At 42.1% G+C, this 21065-nt stretch overlaps 1 protein-coding gene across 1 annotated transcript; it reads right to left on the reverse strand.

Moving 5' to 3' along the window:
* Nucleotides 1–4404: 4404 nt before the first annotated feature.
* Nucleotides 4405–13031, reverse strand: LOC115119704 (tripartite motif-containing protein 16-like). Its single transcript, XM_065002981.1, has 6 exons — nt 12393–13031; nt 11217–11312; nt 7597–7803; nt 7292–7451; nt 7107–7166; nt 4405–6870 (listed from the first exon to the last, which is right to left on the reverse strand). Exons 1-6 carry the CDS (start codon nt 12987–12989, stop codon nt 6359–6361), a joined length of 1632 nt encoding a protein of 543 aa, XP_064859053.1. The 5' UTR covers nt 12990–13031; the 3' UTR covers nt 4405–6358.
* Nucleotides 13032–21065: the final 8034 nt, after the last annotated feature.

Here is a 21065-nt window from a genome sequence, read left to right on the forward strand (position 1 = left end):
GGTGTTCTATACTGTATGCAATGATATGTCTCAGTCTTCTAGATGGTGTTCTATACTGTATGTAATGATATGTCTCAGTCTTCTAGATGGTGTTCTATACTGTATGTAATGATATGTCTCAGTCTTCTAGATGGTGTTCTATACTGTATGTAATGATATGTCTCAGTCTTCTAGATGGTGTTCTATACTGTATGTAATGATATGTCTCAGTCTTCTAGATGGTGTTCTATACTGTATGTAATGATATGTCTCAGTCTTCTAGATGGTGTTCTATACTGTATGTAATGATATGTCTCAGTCTTCTAGATGGTGTTCTATACTGTATGTAATGATATGTCTCAGTCTTCTAGATGGTGTTCTATACTGTATGTAATGATATGTCTCAGTCTTCTAGATGGTGTTCTATACTGTATGTAATGATATGTCTCAGTCTTCTAGATGGTGTTCTATACTGTATGTAATGATATGTCTCAGTCTTCTAGATGGTGTTCTATACTGTATGTAATGATATGTCTCAGTCTTCTAGATGGTGTTCTATACTGTATGTAATGATATGTCTCAGTCTTCTAGATGGTGTTCTTCTATACTCAGTATGTAATGATATGTCTCAGTCTTCTAGATGGTGTTCTATACTGTATGTAATGATATGTCTCAGTCTTCTAGATGGTGTTCTATACTGTATGTAATGATATGTCTCAGTCTTCTAGATGGTGTTCTATACTGTATGAATTCTGAGGATATAAAATATGAATCTATTAGAATCTGTTGTTAATAAGTTGTTAAAGTTGTTATTGTTTCACTGAAACATTTCATTTTGGGACCAAAAGGTGATCAAACATCTACTTTCTGTCTAGAAAACAAATACCAAATGTTCAATCTTTCTGTCTTATTTCAGCTGTTGTTGTACACTTCAACGTGCTCCATTTCTGTTGAAGAAACAATGGTTATTCAAAGTAACAGAGTGATCTATCACAGTGTCAGACTGTTACACATAGATATTAAGGTTAAGGTGAATGCACCAATTTGTAAGTCGCTCTGGATAAGAGCGTCTGCTAAATGACTTAAATGTAAATGTAAATATTAATCAGGGTTCCTTTCTATGTCAATGTAACAGAGTGATCTATCAGTGTCAGACTGTTACACATAGATATTAAACATGGTTCCTTTCTATGTCAATGTAACAGAGTGATCTATCAGTGTCAGACTGTTACACATAGATATTAATCAGGGTTCCTGTCCATGTCAATGTAACAGAGTGATCTATCAGTGTCAGACTGTTACACATAGATATTAATCAGGGTTCCTGTCCATGTCAATGTAACAGAGTGATCTATCAGTGTCAGACTGTTACACATAGATATTAATCATGGTTCCTTTCCATGTCAATGTAACAGAGTGATCTATCACAGTGTCAGACTGTTACACATAGATATTAATCAGGGTTCCTTTCCATGTCAATGTAACAGAGTGATCTATCACAGTGTCAGACTGTTACACATAGATATTAATCAGGGTTCCTGTCCATGTCAATGTAACAGAGTGATCTATCACAGTGTCAGACTGTTACACAGTAATCATGGTTCCTTTCCATGTCAATGTGGATGTGTAATAACACTGTGTCAGACTGTTACATAGACATTAGTCATGGTTCCTGTCCATGTCAATGTGGATGTGTAATAACACTGTGTCAGACTGTTACATAGACATTAGTCATGGTTCCTGTCCATGTCAATGTGGATGTGTAATAACACTGTGTCAGACTGTTACATAGACATTAGTCATGGTTCCTGTCCATGTCAATGTGGATGTGTAATAACACTGTGTTATAATAGTGCTCTGACCAAGAAGCTGCTGGGAAACGCGTCAGCAATTCATATCATTGAAGGAAAATAATCTGCTGTCCTGAACCTTCTTTTACCGATTCACTATTTGAAGTCATTTACAAAACTTTATCTGGGTTTGATTAAACTTGGCTGGTACAATGGAACAATGCTAAACTTTCAAAACCCTGAAGACCTGACACTCCAGGCAGGCAAAAGCAAACGCTCAATGTATTTGAAAGATTTCAAATAGTATTTGAACCAAATATAAAGGAGTGGATGATGTTGGTGTTTTGGTACTGAATATACCAGAGATGGAGAAAGGACAGACTGGAACAGAACCAGTGAGACCCAGACCAAGACTCAACCATTAGAGACCTCTAGACCCATGTGTCTATGAAAATATGAAAATAACATATTCGAGCCAGTACAGTTGGGCCCTATTGTGTGTATCAGGCTTGATTGTTGTTGTCCCCTGCAGGTGATGAGTAAAGCAGTACCTTGATGTCTCTGTATTACCCCAGCTGTGCTGTGGAGAACTCTGACTACTGCAGCATCACCCTGGTCTTCAAGAACCAAGAGGGTGTCCTGCATGTAAACAAGACACAACTGAAACCTCTGGTCTTCCAGAACCAAGAGGGAGGCCTGCAGGTAAACGAGACACCACTGAATCCTCTGGTCTTCCAGAACCAAGAGGGTGGCCTGCAGGTAAACAAGACACAACTGAATCCTCTGGTCTTCCAGAACCAAGAGGGAGGCCTGCAGGTAAACGAGACACCACTGAATCCTCTGGTCTTCCAGAACCAAGAGGGAGGCCTGCAGGCAAACGAGACACCACTGAATCCTCTGGTCTTCCAGAACCAAGAGGGAGGCCTGCAGGACAACAAGACACCACTGAATCCTCTGGTCTTCCAGAACCAAGAGGGAGGCCTGCAGGTAAACAAGACACAACTGAATCCTCTGGTCTTCCAGAACCAAGAGGGAGGCCTGCAGGCAAACGAGACACCACTGAATCCTCTGGTCTTCCAGAACCAAGAGGGAGGCCTGCAGGTAAACAAGACACCACTGAATCCTCTGGTCTTCTAGGACCAAGAGGCCTGCAGGTAAACGAGACACTACATAATCATCTGGTCTTCTAGAACCAAGAGGGAGGCCTGCAGGTAAACAAGACACCACTGAATCCTCTGGTCTTCTAGGACCAAGAGGCCTGCAGGTAAACGAGACACTACATAATCATCTGGTCTTCTAGAACCAAGAGGGTGGCCTGCAGGTAAACGAGACACTACATAATCATCTGGTCTTCTAGAACCAAGAGGGTGGCCTGCAGGTAAACGAGACACTACATAATCATCTGGTCTTCTAGAACCAAGAGGGTGGCCTGCAGGTAAACAAGACACAACTGAATCCTCTGGTCTTCTAGAACCAAGAGGGTGGCCTGCAGGTAAACGAGACACTACATAATCATCTGGTCTTCTAGAACCAAGAGGGTGGCCTGCAGGTAAACGAGACACTACTTAATCCTCTGGTCTTCTAGAACCAAGAGGGAGGCCTGCAGGCAAACGAGACACCACTGAATCCTCTGGTCTTCTAGAACCAAGAGGGTGGCCTGCAGGTAAACAAGACACAACTGAATACTCTGGTCTTCTAGAACCAAGAGGGTGGCCTGCAGGTAAACGAGACACTACATAATCATCTGGTCTTCTAGAACCAAGAGGGTGGCCTGCAGGTAAACGAGACACTACTTAATCCTCTGGTCTTCTAGAACCAAGAGGGAGGCCTGCAGGCAAACGAGACACCACTGAATCCTCTGGTCTTCTAGAACCAAGAGGGTGGCCTGCAGGTAAACAAGACACTACATAATCATCTGGTCTTCTAGAACCAAGAGGGTGCCCTGCAGGTAAACGAGACACTACTTAATCCTCTGGTCTTCTAGAACCAAGAAGGAGGCCTGCAGGTAAACGAGACACTACATAATCATCTGGTCTTCTAGAACCAAGAGGGTGGCCTGCAGGTAAACGAGACACAACTGAATCCTCTGGTCTTCTAGAACCAAGAGGGAGGCCTGCAGGTAAACGAGACACTACATAATCATCTCGTCTTCATGGACCAAGAGGGAGGCCTGCAGGTAAACAAGACACAACTGAATCCTCTGGTCTTCTAGAACCAAGAGGGTGGCCTGCAGGTAAACAAGACACAACTGAATCCTCTGGTCTTCTAGGACCAAGAGGGTGGCCTGCAGGTAAGCAAGACACAACTGAATCCTCTGTTCTTCCAGAACCAAGAGGGTGGCCTGCAGGTAAACGAGACACCACTGAATCCTCTGCAGCTTCTATTAGGGCCAGGAGTTTTCCTGGCTACGTCTCCTGGCAGGAAAGACTTTGTCTCTAGTTATATTATTGTTTACAGAGTGAGTCCATGTCATTTATTATGTGACTTGTTAAGTATAATTTTACCATTTCCCCTCCCATCTTCCCTTTTCATTCTATTCTATTCAGCCACACCACTAGCTCACCTCCACACAATCCATTTACAAGTTAAAGACACCTTGGAATAAATAACAAAGGACAATTATTACAAGATGAAGTTTAGTGTTGTATTTTTTATTTCCCATCACCATAAGTCATATTTAATCACTGAACAGTAGCAGACCTAACTTCATCTGTTCCTGACTCTGGATAGTGGATTAAAAATATCATCAATCTCCAATGATATTAAAGTACTATTCTGAACATTACTGATATAGTGAGTGGCAAATCAAGCTATGTGCTGGTTTTATTGTTTGGTCAATACCACCACCTGCTGGACAGGTTTAATGTTGCTTGACTGAGCAGTATGGGAGGATGCAAGTTGCCTCATTTCGGGCCAGTTTCCCGAACATCTACATTGAACATGCTTTTTAGTCCAGGACTAGGATTAATCTGTGTCTGGGAAACCAGACCATATAGTGTAGTAGAAAGTAAATGATACCAGCTTGTAGTGGGCTGACTAGTCCTGAATTGTCCTTTTGTTCCTGGACCATTTTTCATGCAGCTCCAGGTGACAGAAAACACATCAATTAGGACAAGCCTTACAAGCTGTTCAATGATACTGAGGAGAATTACATAGAGACAGAGAACTAATTGAGAAAACATATCAATGGTTCTGAATGACAACCAATATACATCAACACCACACATCATGATTCATGGAAATGCACAAGATTACTTTTTTTATTATTACATATGAGCACCTTAATTAAATCTCTTAAAATTCAAATCAGTCAGAAAAAATCAAATGTACAAATCAAAATGAACGTATTGAATTTTAATTCAGAACATCTGAACATCAAATCAGTTAAATCATTGTACATAAAACAGAGCAGAATGAATTATCACAGCTGGGGACCATCCCCACCAGCATGACTGGTATCTATATGGACCCTACTACAGTTCAACCAGCTCAGCTTTAGACTACACCAGCATGACTAGTCTCTATGTGGACCCTACTACAGTTTAACCAGCTCAGCTATAGACTACACCAGCATGACTAGTCTCTATGTGGACCCTACTACAGTTTAACCAGCTCAGCTATAGACTACACCAGCATGACTAGTCTCTATGTGGACCCTACTACAGTTTAACCAGCTCATCTATAGACTACACCAGCATGACTAGTCTCTATGTCGACCCTACTACAGTTCAACCAGCTCATCTATAGACTACACCAGCATGACTGGTATCTATATGGACCCTACTACAGTTCAACCAGCTCAGCTATATACTACACCAGCATGACTAGTATCTATGTCGACCCTACTACAGTTCAACCAGCTCAGCTATAGACTACACCAGCATGACTAGTCTCTATGTGGACCCTACTACAGTTTAACCAGCTCAGCTATAGACTACACCAGCATGACTAGTATCTATGTGGACCCTACTACAGTTCAACCAGCTCAGCTATAGACTACACCAGCATGACTAGTATCTATGTCGACCCTACTACAGTTCAACCAGCTCAGCTATAGACTACACCAGCATGACTAGTATATATGTAGACCCTACTACAGTTTAACCAGCTCAGCTATAGACTACACCAGCATGACTAGTATCTATGTGGACCCTACTACAGTTCAACCAGCTCAGCTATAGACTACACCAGCATGACTAGTATCTATGTGGACCCTACTACAGTTCAACCAGCTCAGCTATAGACTACACCAGCATGACTAGTATCTATGTGGACCCTACTACAGTTTAACCAGCTCAGCTATAGACTACACCAGCATGACTAGTATCTATGTGGACCCTACTACAGTTCAACCAGCTCAGCTATAGACTACACCAGCATGACTAGTATCTATGTGGACCCTACTACAGTTTAACCAGCTCAGCTATAGACTACACCAGCATGACTAGTATCTATGTGGACCCTACTACAGTTTAACCAGCTCAGCTATAGACTACACCAGCATGACTAGTATCTATGTGGACCCTACTACAGTTTAACCAGCTCAGCTATAGACTACACCAGCATGACTAGTATCTATGTGGACCCTACTACAGTTTAACCAGCTCAGCAGTACCAGAGAGCCAAAACCCAGGATAGAGGGGCTGAGTGAATGTGGTCTGGACTCTGTGGAGGAGGGTCATTGTGTCAGAGACACTGTAGAAGGACAGAGTACCTGCCTTGTGATCCAGGTAAACTCCTACTCTGGAGGACAGAGGGCCTGATGCTTTAGTCTCAACATTATTGTGTCTGAAATAATAACCATCACTAGAGCACTGTAAACTCCAGGACTTGTCATTGTATCCAAATGCATTACCTCTCTCTGTTCTGCTGATGTCTTTATATGAGACTGTTGTAATAACATACACCCCACTCCACTCCACCTCCCAGTAACAGCGTCCAGACAGACCCTCTCTACACAGAACCTGGTAGTTGTTTGTGAATCTGTCTGGATGACCAGGATATGGTTGGTCTTGGCGTGTTTGGGACACCTTTCTGTTCCCTTCAGACAGAGAGAGACGTGTGCCTGCTGTGTTTGGGTCCAGTGTGAGCTGACAGGAATCTGGGAGAAGAGCAGAGCAGAGACCAATGAGGGGAGTTAGAACAATAATTTTAGTCAGATACTGTATCTACCCTGTCTTTGATTAGAGCACAGAAGAGATCAAATCAGAGAAATATGAGAAGTCAGATTGATACCCAGTCTTTGATTAGATCTATTATTGCTATATATTTTTATAGAGATTGTTAGGAGTGTCAGTAAAAAGAGACTGTTAGTTACTTCACAATAAAGAGACTCACATTGTAACAACTGTTCTCCGGTCTTGGGCTCTGGAGGCAGTACAACATCAACTATATTCACTACAGACACACAAACACATTGACAGAGAGAGGGAATGTTATCATCATACCATATTCCACATGTATATGACTAGTAGGGAACTTTCAATGGTCTAAAGTTGATGTTCTTATTATTTTCAACACACCTGTTTTGGAGATCTTGGTCCATTCTCCTTTGAGGAAGTCTTCTAGTTTCTCTCTCAGTTCAGACACAGTCTGACTCACATCTCCAAAGTACTGAAGAGGACCGACAACGATGCTGGGTAAGTCTGAAGATACACTGATACTGGAGAGAGACTGAAAACTCTGGAGAGAGAGAGAGAGAGAGAGAGAGAGAGAGAGAGAGAGAGAGAGAGAGAGAGAGAAAGAGAGAACAGAAGCAAATGATTGAGATGAATAGTTTCAGCATTCAGATCATTTCATATCACATGAATCAAGGCAGTTTAGTTACCTGGAGGAAAGTGATGTGATCCTCTGTGTGTGAGAGCTGCTCCAGCTCAGTGCTTCTCTTCCTCAGCTCAGCTATCTCCTTTTTCAGTTGCTCCAGGAGTCCTTCAGCTTGACTCACTTGAGACTTCACTTGGGCTCTGATCAGCTCCTTCACCTCAGAGCTCCTCAGCTCAGCAAATATCTTATCACTGCCCTTCACTGCAGAGCGCTGTTGAGAGAGAGACTGACTTGTCTTAATTTAATGAGCCATCCTTATTACACTAACACCCCCACCCCTCCTAAAAACATATTGTGTGCCACAACAACCTCCACACAATCACATTATACAGTACCCAACACCACAGTACAATACACCATCCAGCACCACATTCCAACCGTACATCCAATCCCTCCTCTCCAGCCGTACAGACAGCCCCCCTGAGCCCCCATACCTCCTGAAACATCTCCACACTGTTGATCATTTTGTAAAACTCAATCTCATCCCTAAGGCGTCAATGGTAATGGCATTACCCTCACCACCACTTGGCCCTGCCCTACTCTCTTCCCTCCTGGTACTCCCTCCAGCAGCCTGCCCTGTATCAGAGCTAGACCCATCCTCTGCCCCCTGAGTCCTAGGCCACACACTCTTCTCAATTTACATCAACATCATAGCTCAAGCAGTAGGAAGCTCTTTCATCTATTTATATGCAGATGACAGTCTTATACTCAGCTGGTCCCTCTCCGGATTTTGTGTTCAAAGCTTTCTTATTGTCCAACAAGCTTTCTCTTAACACCTCCAAAACAAAGGTCATGTGGCTTGGTCATGTGGCTTGGTAAGAAGAATGCCCCTCTCCCCACAGGTGTGATTACTACCTCTGAGGGTTTAGAGCTTGAGGTAGTCACCTCATACAAGTACTTGGGAGTATGGCTAGACGGTACACTTTCCTTCTCTCAGCACATATCAAATCTGCAGGCTAAAGTTAAATCTAGACTAGGCTTCCTCTATCGTAATCGCTCCTCTTTCACCCCAGCTGCCAAACTAACCCTGATTCAGATGACCATCCTACCCATGCTAGATTAGGAAGATGCCATTTATAGATCGACAGGTCAGGCTGCTCTCGAGCGGCTAGATGTTCTTTACCAGTCGGCCATCAGATTTGCCACCAATGCTCCTTATAGGACACATCACTGCACTCTATACTCCTCTGTAAACTGGTCATCTGTGTATACCCGTCGCAAGATCCACTGGTTGATGCTTATGTATATAAAACACTCTTAGGCTTCATACTCAATATATCTATTGCAGACCTCATCTTCCACATACAACACAAGTTCTGCCAGTCACATTCTGTTAAGGTCCACAAAGCACACACATCCCTGGGTCGCTCCTCTTTTCAGTTTGCTGCAGCTAGAGACTGGAATGAGCTGGAAGAAACACTCAAACTGAACAGTTTTATCTCAATCTGCTTTGCTTTATCTTGGCCAGGGCGCAGTTGTAAAGGAGAACGTGTTCTCAACTGGCCTACCTTGTGAAATATATTTTTTATTTTAATTTTTTGACCTCTTCCAGGTTAGCCAGGTGCTATTTGTCAGTGCGCCATGTTATGATCTTTGTCATAAAGATGCACTGGGTTCCTGGGATTCCTTACAAATCTGGTCAATAGTTTGTTGCCAAATGGCTGGGGATGATGCAATGCCAAACCCCCGAGCTAACAAGGTACAGATCTGTCGTTCTGCCCCTGAACAGGCAGTTAACCCACTGTTCCTAGGCCGTCATTGAAAATAAGAATTTGTTTTTAACTGACTTGCCTCGTTAAAGATAAATAAATAAAAAAGGTACTGTTTGGAGATCAACAATTGCCTTTCAACACAACATTCAGAGACCCACACAACCAACTGTGATGGAATGAGAGAGAGACATCATTACAACACTGTACATAGACATAATATAATGTTTCTTCTTCTTTGGAGTTTAACGGCGGTTGGAATCAAATATGTTGCATTACCTCTGTAATATCAAACTATAATATAAACTATAATATCAAATCAACTTTACTTTGTGATACAAAATGGGAAAAGGAACATTTAATGGAATAAAAAAGAACAATACTAAAAAACACTCTTCCAACTAACCCTAAAAACCCACTACCCCATCCCACTACTTTGACCCTATCTGCTCCTGCACCATGACAACTAACCCTACAGTCATTAAAAACCAACTACCCCATCCCACTACTTTGACCCTATCTGCTCCTGCACCATGACAACTAACCCTACAGTCATTAAAAACCAACTACCCCATCCCACTACTTTGACCCTATCTGCTCCTGCACCATGACAACTAACCCTACAGTCATTAAAAACCAACTACCCCATCCCACTACTTTGACCCTATCTGCTCCTGCACCATGCCAACGACCTGGGAGGATGGGACACCACCACTCAACACACCCTGGAACTCTTCTGAAGTAAAATCTCGTATGACCAAATACTTGTCTGCAGCTGCCACCACAACATCTATATTCTTTGATTTAGGTTCCATTTCTGCGGTACAGTTGATAACCATTGCTATGAACTCTAAGAAGCCAACCTTACTGAAGCATATATCACTCGTTGGCCTATCTCTCTGTGCTGCACAGATCTACTACTCACAGGGATCCTCTCAGGATCCCTCACCCTTGACCCATCCTCCTCTACTTTCTTCACTGCCTCAGCATACGACACCTTCTTCACTACTCTGACTCTAGCCACCTCAACCTGCCTCTCTTTCACCAGACACTTCCAAACCCCAGGAACATGGACACCCCTAAAGTTGACCCACTACTTTATCCACTAAAACTACACAATCCTCTATTCCATGACCTCCTGCACACTTCCCACATCTTGGAATCTCCCTCCTACAAATTGCTGCAACATGACCATAAACGTTGCACCTGAAACAGCTCAGTGGATTCAACACAAAGACTCTAACAGGATAACTGATATATCCTAACATGTCAGGTAAAGACTCAAAACTCAAAAGGACTGACAGTGACTCCACTGTTTCACCACGCTCACCACCGGGTCTGTGTCGTACCAAACGGTGGTCATCACAAACACCAGGAGGCTTCAACTTCAATTGCTCCACCTCCACACTTAACTCTACCCCAGAAATCATTCATTTCAATGGTGTCCTGTTCCTGAGAGCAAAGCAAGAAACATATCCTGACCAATGTAAACATCTGTTTCCCATGCCAATATAACCCATTTGAAAGAGAGAGAGAGAGAGAGACAGAGAGACAGAGAGAGAGAGAGAGAGAGAGAGAGAGAGAGAGAGAGAGAGAGAGAGAGAGAGAGAGAGAGAGAGAGAGAAAGAGCTCAGTCATGGTTATGTGATGAGGTAGGCCCGCTTGCGACTTCAAAATCAGTGTCGGCCCAATGGGGACTGTCTTCTAGGTGTAACGGTCAAGATGTTGGTTTCTCCTGCAGTAGACCTGGGTTCATTTCCCATCAGTTACATTAAGCAGTCTATTGTCTGAAAGGGGTCCAGACAGCCTGCTCCCAACAGTGGGGTCAGTGGCATTGGAGAGGGGCCCCTCTCCTCTCTCTCTGACTGGAGGAGAGAAGTGAACTGGTGTGTCTCCTCTGGTCAACAATACTCACCTTGAGAGACTCCACAGCCTGTTGGAGCTCCTTCAGCTCCTTCTCTCTCTCCTTGAATCTCTGCTGGACCTTCTGCTGACTCCTCCCCAGCTGCCTCTGTGGAGAATCACTCTTCAATGAGATATGAAGCTGTAGTAGTCCAGTAGATCAATAGTATAGTAATGTGACATAGGGCCCATAGAGAGGAATTGTGATAGAAAACTTACATACTTATCTGATTTATTTTATATTAATAGTAAACAATTATATAATTATCTAAGCTAAGGCTGAGTTTAATTGTGTCCACTCTATCTTCCTGCAGCTAGTCTAGGTTTAACTAGATAAAGTCTGGGTGTAGAGGACATGGGTTTTAATAGAGATCGCTTGAAGCTGACAATTGATTAATGTCTTGGTGATTAAATGCATGTGAGATAAATGTCTCCGGTCTGACTGGGCCTGTATTCTATAGATAAGATGGTGTGAATGACTCGAGATAGAGAGAACCTGAAACAATAGAATCCTTTCATCTGGGAAACTTATCCTGAAGGAGTAGAATAACCCCCCCATGCAGATAAACATCAGTGTGAACACAGGGTGGGTTATAGTGCCCAATCTGCATGGGGGGCAGCCATGGTTGAAGCTGTTTTAGGTTTGGTATATAAAGACCCGGTGTTCTCTGAATGATTCAAGCACTCGGTCCGACAGTCAAGACAATAATTAATCGATATTAAATAAAGATGGTAGTTTGCAGAAATGACCGAGTCTCTCTCAGTACTGACTTTCCACAACACTATCAAGTTGTATTTGTTCAGTAGATCAATAGTATAGTCATGTGACATAGGACCCATAGAGAGGAAAGTCTACAATCTTGATGGTCCCTTTACATTGTGATATTGATTTGCTGCTATTTGAATTATTATAGTTTTAACAGTCGGTGTAAATGTATCAAGGAGTTGAGACTGAACTTTAGACTCATTAAAGGCCATTCAGAATGATAATAGTGTTTGACTTTAGAAAATGGTGATACATTTGGAGAGTCTGGGTTAACATGGCAATATACTCAAGGTTGTGTTCATATTTGTTCTTCCGTGGATCAATTTCATTTGAATGATTTCATATTCAAACAGCCATAGTTCCTACTGTATCTTTAATTCTTTGTTTATCAGACAGTCATCAAACAAGTTGTTCTGGTCTTACCTGTTTCTCAGTCCTCTCTGCTGCAGCTGATACTGTATCATGGCCTTTATGTTCATCCATCACACACTGATAACAGATACACTGCTGATCGGTACGACAGAAAACCTCCAGCAGTTTGTCATGATGAGAGCAGATCTTCTCCTGTAGTTGTGCGGTGGCTTTGACCAGCTTGTGCTTCATGAAAGTAGGAGATTCATAGTGAGGTTGGAGGTGAGTCTCACAGTAAGAGGCCAGACATGCCAGACAGGACATGAGGGCTTTCTGTTTTCTGGTCCCAGTGCAGAAATCACACGCCACATCTCCAGGTTCAGCATAGCACAGAGAAGGAGAGGGAGCAGCCTGGAGTCCTGTCTTCTTCAGTTCCTCCACCACCTCAGCCAACATGTTATTTTTCCTTAGATTAGGCCTTGGAGTAAAGGTCTCTCTGCACTGAGGACAGCTATAGACCCCTCTCAGAACATTGTTATCCCAGCAGTCCTCAATACAGATTCTACAGTAACTGTGTCCACAGGCAGTAGTGACCGGCTCCTTCAGTAGCTCCAGACAGACAGAACAACAGAACTGGTCCTGGTCCAGCAGAACTCCTTGTTGAGCCATTTGGATGGTTGTTCACTCTCACACAGACAGATGAGACAGAGACTCAGGTCAGTTTTGTTTCCTCAGAAGAGAGTTTGTGGGAGGGGGAGGGACTTCCTGGTTCTGCCAGAGGGGTGGGGTCAGCAGGGTAGCCTAGTGGTTAGAGCATTGGACTAGTAACCGGAAGGTTGCAAGTTCAAACCCCCGAGCTGACAAGTATAGTCATGTGACATAGGGCCCATAGAGAGGAAGGTCTACAATCTTGATGGTCCCTTTACAATATAATGTTGATTTGTTGCTATTTGAATGATTCTAGTTTTAACAGTCGGTGTAAATGTATCAAGGAGTTGAGACTGAACTTTGGACTCATTAAAGGCCATTCTGCTCCTGAACAGGCAGTTAACTCACTGTTCCTAGGCTGTCATTGAAAATAAGAATTTGTTCTTAATTCACTATACACAAACTCAGTGAGCATAACCTTGCTATTGAGAAAGGCCGCTGCAGGCAGTACTGGCTCTCAAGAGAAGACAGGCTATGTGCACACTGCCCACAAATTGAGGTGGAAACTGAGCAGCGCTTCCTAACCTCCTGTATGACTGTTTTAGAGACACATATTTCCCTCAGATTACACAGATCCACAAAGAATTTGAAAACAAACCCAATTTTGATAAACACCCATATCTACTGGGTGAAATACCACAGTGTGCCATCACAGCAGCAAGATTTGTGACCTGTTGCCACAAGAAAAGGTCAACCAGTGAAGAACAAATACCATTGTAAATACAACCCATATTTATGCTTATTTGTTTTCCCTTTTGTACTTTAACCATTTGTACATCGTTAGAACACTGTATATATACATATAATATTACATTTGTAATGTCTTTATTCTTTTGGAACTTCGGTGAGTGTAATGTTGTAATGTTTACTGCTCATTTTTATTGTTTATTTCACATTTGTATATAATCTACCTCACTTGCTTTGGCAATGTTAACATATGTTTCCCATTCCAATAAAGCCCCTTGAATTGAATTGAATTGAGAGGGGGAGGGATTAGAAGAAGTAAGAGAGAGGGGGGATAGAGAGAGAGAGGGAGAGGGGAGATAGAGAGAGAGATTAGGAGAGAGAGATGAGAGAGAGAGAGAGAGAGATTAGAGAGAGAGAGAGAGAGAGAGAGAGATTAGAGAGAGAGATTAGGAGAGAAAGATTAGAGAGAGATTAGGAGAGAGATTAGAAAGAGATTAGAGAGAGAGATTAGAGAGAGAGATAGATTAGAGAGAGAAAGAGAGATTAGAGAGAGAAAGAGAGATTAGGAGAGAGAGATTAGAGAGAGAAAGAGAGATTAGGAGAGAGAGATTAGAGAGAGAGAGAGAGATTAGGAGAGAGGCCACATTTAATCTGATCTGTCCTTACAGGCCACATTTAATCTGATCCGTACTACAGGCCACATTTAATCTGATCCGTACTACAGATCACATTTAATCTGATCTGTCCTACCGGCCACATTTAATCTGATCTGTCCTACAGGCCACATTTAATCTGATCTGTCCTACAGGCCACATTTAATCTGATCCGTACTGCAGGCCACATTTAATCTGATCTGTCCTTCCGGCCACATTTAATCTGATCTGTCCTACAGGCCACATTTAATCTGATCTGTCCTACAGGCCACATTTAATCTGATCCGTACTGCAGGCCACATTTAATCTGATCTGTCCTACAGGCCACATTTAAACTGTATTTTACACACTCCTGATCAAGACCAAACTAAATGAGAAATTATGGTTTTAGTGCTAGACTCAAAGATACGACTCTGCTGTGCTCTACAACTAAAGCTGCCTAACCAGAATAACAGATACATACCTTTATATGGCTCTGGGACACATCTATATACTGTATGGCTCTGGGACACATCTATATACTGTATGGCTCTGGGACACATCTATATACTGTAAGGCTCTGGGACACATCAATGGCCAAAAGTTTTGAGAATGACACAAATATTAATTTACACAAAGTTTGCTGCTCAGTGTCTTTAGATATTTTTGTCAGATGTTACAATGGAATACTGAATTGGACCGACCAACCAGTGCTCCCGCACATTGGCTTCCCGGGCTATCTGCATTGTGTCCCACCACCCGCCAACCCCTCTTTTTATGCTTCTGCTATTCTCTGTTCATCATATATGCATAGTCACTTTAACCATATCTACATGTACATACTACCTCAATCAGCCTGACTAACCGGTGTCTGTATGTAGCCTCGCTACTTTTATAGCCTCGCTACTGTATATAACCGGTCTTTTTACTGTTGTTTGATTTCTTTACTTACCTATTGTTCACATAATACCTTTTTTTGCACTATTGGTTAGAGCCTGTAAGTAAGCATTTCACTGTAAGGTCTACTACACCTGTTGTATTTGGCGCACGTGACAAATAAACTTTGATTTGAAGTATTATCACAAGCATTGCATAATTGTTAAAGGCTTTTATTGACGATTACATGAAGTTGATGCAGAAAAAATATTTGCAGTGTTGACCCTTCTTTTTCAAGACCTCTGCAATCTGCCCTGGCATGCTGTCAATTAACTTCTGGGCCACATCCTGACTGATGGCAGCCCATTTTTGCATAATCAATACTTGGAGTTTGTCAGAATTTGTGGGATTTTGTTTGTCCACCTGCCTCTTGAGGATTCTCAATAGTTTTCAATAGGATTAAGGTATGGGGAGTTTCCTGGCCATGGACCCAAAATATCGATGTTTTGTTCCCCAAGCCACTTAGTTATCACTTTTGCCTTATGGCAAGGTGCTCCATCATGCTGGAAAAGGCATTGTTCGTCACCAAACTGTTCCTGGATGGTGGGAGAAGTTGTTCTCGGAGGATGTGTTGGTACCATTCTTTATTCATGGCTGTGTTCTTAGGCAAAGTTGTTAGTGAGCCCACTCCCTTGGCTGAGAAGCAACCCCACACATGAATGGTCTCAGGATGCTTTACTGTTGGCATGACACAGGACTGATGGTAGCGCTCACCTTGTCTTCTCCGGACAAGCTTTTTTCCCGGATGCACCAAACAATCGGAAAGGGGATTAATCAGAGAAAATGACTTTACCCCAGACCAGAACAACTTGTTGGTGACTGTCTGATAAACAAATAATTAACGATACAGTAGGAACTATGGCTGTTTGAATATGAGATCATTCAATTGAAATAGAGCCACGCAAAACAAATATGAACACAAACCTTGATTATGTTAGCCCAGATTTTCCAAATGTATCACCATTGTCTAAAGTCAAACACTATTATCATTCTGAATGGCCTTTAATGAGTCCAAAGTTCAGTCTCAACTCCTTGATACATTTACACCGACTGTTAAAACTAGAATCATTCAAATAGCAACAAATCAACATTATATTGTAAAGGGACCATCAAGATTGTAGACCTTCCTCTCTATGGGCCCTATGTCACATGACTATACTATTGATCTACAGGACAAATACAGTTTGATAGTGTTATGGAAATTCGGTACTTCAGGTTCTCTCTATCTCGAATCACACACACAATCGTATCTATAGAATACAGGCCCAGTCAGACCGGAGACATTTATCTCAAAAGCATCACTAATCATAGACTGGAATGTGGCTGTTTGGTTTTTATCACCAGGACATCAATCAATTGTCTACAAACGGTGGAGGAGGTGTTAAACCTATTGAAGTCATTACCTGGTGGTAAATCTACAGGTTATGGTCTTATGGACAATTCTTTGCTTCTATCAATTTTTTGCTTCGCTGTGCTGCTCCCCAGATTGCAGTTCCACTGAGATACATATTTAATTGGTCACTGGAAAAGGGGATGTTTGCAAATGTATGGAAGCATGCGAAACTGTGTCCTATTCCGAAAGACAGCAAAGAACCCATTACTCCTGCTAATAGTCGACCAATTAGTCTATTCCCTACATTTACATTTACATTTAAGTCATTTAGCAGACGCTCTTATCCAGAGCGACTTACAAATTGGTGCTTTCACCTACACTCAGTAAGATATTGGAGGGTATTGTGAGTAGACAAATGTGGGAGTACATTGAAAAGAATGATCTGATTACAGCCAATCAGCATGCTTATCGCAAAAACCATTCCACGACCACTGCATTGGTTGACATGACTGACCAGTGGCTCAATGCTATGGATAATGGCAGGTTTGTAGGTGTACTATTTTTAGATTTCAGTGCAGCATTTGATTTAGAGGATCATGAAATTATTTTGACAAAATTAATGCATTATGGTTTTAAGGAGGTAGCATTGAATTGGGTACAGTCATATCTAACTGACAGGAAACCTATATCCACCTATATCAATGGTTCATTTTCTTCCCCTACTGTGTTAAACTGTGGAATACCGCAGGGCAACTGCCTTGGCCCACTTCTTTATTTAAGATATACCAACGACCTCCCCTATGCCATGGTTGAAACTCAATCTACTATATTTGCAGATGATACTACAATTTATGCAGCAAGACAATCGATTCAACAGGTACAGCAGGCTTTACAATGAGATTTGGAGAATATCAGGAAGTGGGTTTGCCAAAACAAACTTGCTTTAAACACCAAGAAAACCAAAGTTATGTTGGTCTGTTCAACTAGGAAAAGGCCAACACAGCATGGGATACAATTAAGCATGGGAGGAGTACAAATTGAAGAAGTGGCAGAAACCAAACTATTGGGAGTGCAGCTAGACAACTGCTTATCATGGTCGTCTCAAATAACTAATCTATGTAAAAAAAAAAAATATATATATATTAAAACAGCCTGCATAATCAGAAGGATAGCTAAATATTTACCAGGAAAAATTCTTCAGCAAATAACACAAGCATTAATTGAGAGTCAGGTGAACTATTGTTCGGTGGTCTGGGGAAATGCATCATCAAGTGAAGTTAAGAGGCTGCAGAATGCACAGAATAAAGCAGCAAGGATTGTTTTAAGGTGGAGATATGGTTCTTCTGTTGCAGTCATGCGCAGTGTTCTTAGTTGGTCATCAGTCGACAAGATAATTGAAAAAAACATGCTAATTTTATTTTATAATATACATCATTTAAAACGGCCAAGTTCTATTCACAACGGTATTCAGTTGGTAAGAGACAGACGTTCCGTAAATACTAGGAATAGATTGTCCACCACCTATGCGTTATCCAGACAGAAAAGAGAAATAGGCAAAAGAACATTTAGATTTAGAGCAATACAGAAATTGAGTAAATTAACTGAGCAAACTAGAAACCTTTCAATATATACATTTAAACATTATTTTAAACAATTTAAATATAGTATATAGAAATGTTGTGGGATTATAGTAGATGAAGAATCAATCTTTTTTTAGATTGACTATTTATTGGGTCATTATGCTAGTGTATTATGTATGTTTGTAATAGTGTGTTATATGTGAAAGTGTGTTTGTATTATAAATTGTATTTTAATGTTTAAGGACTCTTGGAAGATTAGTCCAAATGGGGACTAAAAGAGATCCAAATCAAATCAAAATGGTCAGCTTCAAACTCTCTCTAGTAAAACCCATGTCCTCTACACCCAGACTATCTCTAGTAAAACCCATGTCCTCTAACCCAGACTATCTCTAGTAACACCCATGTCCTCTAACCCAGACTATCTCTATTAAAACCTATGTCCTCTACACCCAGACTATCTCTAGTAAAACCCATGTCCTCTAACCCAGACTATCTCTAGTAAAACCCATGTCCTCTAACCCAGACTATCTCTAGTAAAACCCATGTCCTCCTCACCCAGACTATCTCTAGTAAAACCCATGTCCTCTACACCCAGACTATCTCTAGTAAAACCCATGTCCTCTAACCCAGACTATCTCTAGTAAAACCCATGTCCTCTAACCCAGACTATCTCTAGTAAAACCCATGTCCTCTACACCCAGACTATCTCTATTAAAACCTATGTCCTCTACACCCAGACTATCTCTATTAAAACCCATGTCCTCTACACCCAGACTATCTCTAGTAAAACCCATGTCCTCTACACCCAGACTATCTCTATTAAAACCTATGTCCTCTACACCCAGACTATCTCTAGTAAAACCCATGTCCTCTACACCCAGACTATCTCTAGTAAAACCCATGTCCTCTACACCCAGACTATCTCTATTAAAACCTATGTCCTCTACACCCAGACTATCTCTAGTAAAACCCATGTCCTCTACACCCAGACTATCTCTATTAAAACCCATGTCCTCTAACCCAGACTATCTCTAGTAAAACCCATGTCCTCTACACCCAGACTATCTCTAGTAAAACCCATGTCCTCTACACCCAGACTATCTCTAGTAAAACCCATGTCCTCTACACCCAGACTATCTCTATTAAAACCCATGTCCTCTACACCCAGACTATCTCTAGTAAAACCCATGTCCTCTACACCCAGACTATCTCTAGTAAAACCCATGTCCTCTAACCCAGACTATCTCTAGTAAAACCCATGTCCTCTACACCCAGACTATCTCTAGTAAAACCCATGTCCTCTACACCCAGACTATCTCTAGTAAAACCTATGTCCTCTACACCCAGACTATCTCTAGTAAAACCCATGTCCTCTACACCCAGACTATCTCCAGTAAAACCCATGTCCTCTACACCCAGACTATCTCTAGTAAAACCTATGTCCTCTAACCCAGACTATCTCTAGTAAAACCCATGTCCTCTACACCCAGACTATCTCTAGTAAAACCCATTTCCTCTACACCCAGACTATCTCTAGTAAAACCCATGTCCTCTACACCCAGACTATCTCTAGTAAAACCCATGTCCTCTACACCCAGACTATCTCTAGTAAAACCCATGTCCTCTACACCCAGACTATCTCTAGTAAAACCCATGTCCTCTAACCCAGACTATCTCTAGTAAAACCCATGTCCTCCTCACCCAGACTATCTCTAGTAAAACCCATTTCCTCCTCACCCAGACTATCTCTAGTAAAACCCATGTCCTCTACACCCAGACTATCTCTATTAAAACCTATGTCCTCTACACCCAGACTATCTCTAGTAAAACCCATGTCCTCTAACTATCCAGTAAAACTATCTCTAACCCAGACTATCTCTAGTAAAAAAACCCATGTCCTCTAACCCAGACTATCTCTAGAACACCCATGTCCTCCTCACCCAGACTATCTCTAGTAAAAGTAAAACCCATGTCCTCCTCACCCAGACTATCTCTCCTCACCCAGACTATCTCTAGTAAAACCCATGTCCTCTAACCCAGACTATCTCTAGTATGTAAAACCCATCTAACCCAGTCCTCCTCACCCAGACTAGTATCTCACCTAGACTAAAAACCCATGTCCTCCTCACCCAGACTATCTCTAGTAAAAACCCATGTCCTCTACACCCAGACTATCTCTAGTAAAACCCATGTCCTCTACACCCAGACTATCTCTACTAAACCCCAGACTAGCTGCAGGAAGATAGAGTGGACACAATAAACCTCAGCCTTAGCAGGCCAGTCTTACTCTTAGATAATTATATAATTGTTTACTATTAATATCAAATAAATCAGATAAGTATTTAATTTTTCTATCACAATTCCTCTCTGTCACATGACTATACTATTGATCTACTGGACAAATAAAGCTCGATAGCTCATTGAAGAGTGATTCTCCACAGAGGCAGCTGGGGAGGAGTCAGCAGAAGGTCCAGCAGAGATTCCAGGAAAGAGAGAAGGAGCTGAAGGAGCTCCAACAGGCTGTGGCGTCTCTCAAGGTGAGCATTGTTGACCAGAGGAGACTTCTCTCTTCCAGTCAGAGAGAGAGGAGAGGGGCCCCTCTCCAATCCCACTGACCCCACTACCTCATCACATAACCATGAGTAACCATGACTGACTCAAATGTAGAGGTGTCCATGTTGCTGGGGATCAGAAGTGTCCGGTGAGAGAGAGGCAGGTTGAGGTGGCTAGAGTCAGAGTAGTGCAGAAGGTGTCGTATGCTGAGGCAGTGAAGAAAGTAGAGGAGGATGGGTCAAGGGTGAGGGATCCTGAGAGGATCCCTGTGAGTAGTAGATCTGTGCCAGCACAGAGGGATAGGCCAACGAGTGAT

The sequence above is a fragment of the Oncorhynchus nerka genome, linkage group LG17, assembly GCF_034236695.1.
Source record: "Oncorhynchus nerka isolate Pitt River linkage group LG17, Oner_Uvic_2.0, whole genome shotgun sequence".
Lineage (NCBI taxonomy): Eukaryota > Metazoa > Chordata > Actinopteri > Salmoniformes > Salmonidae > Oncorhynchus > Oncorhynchus nerka.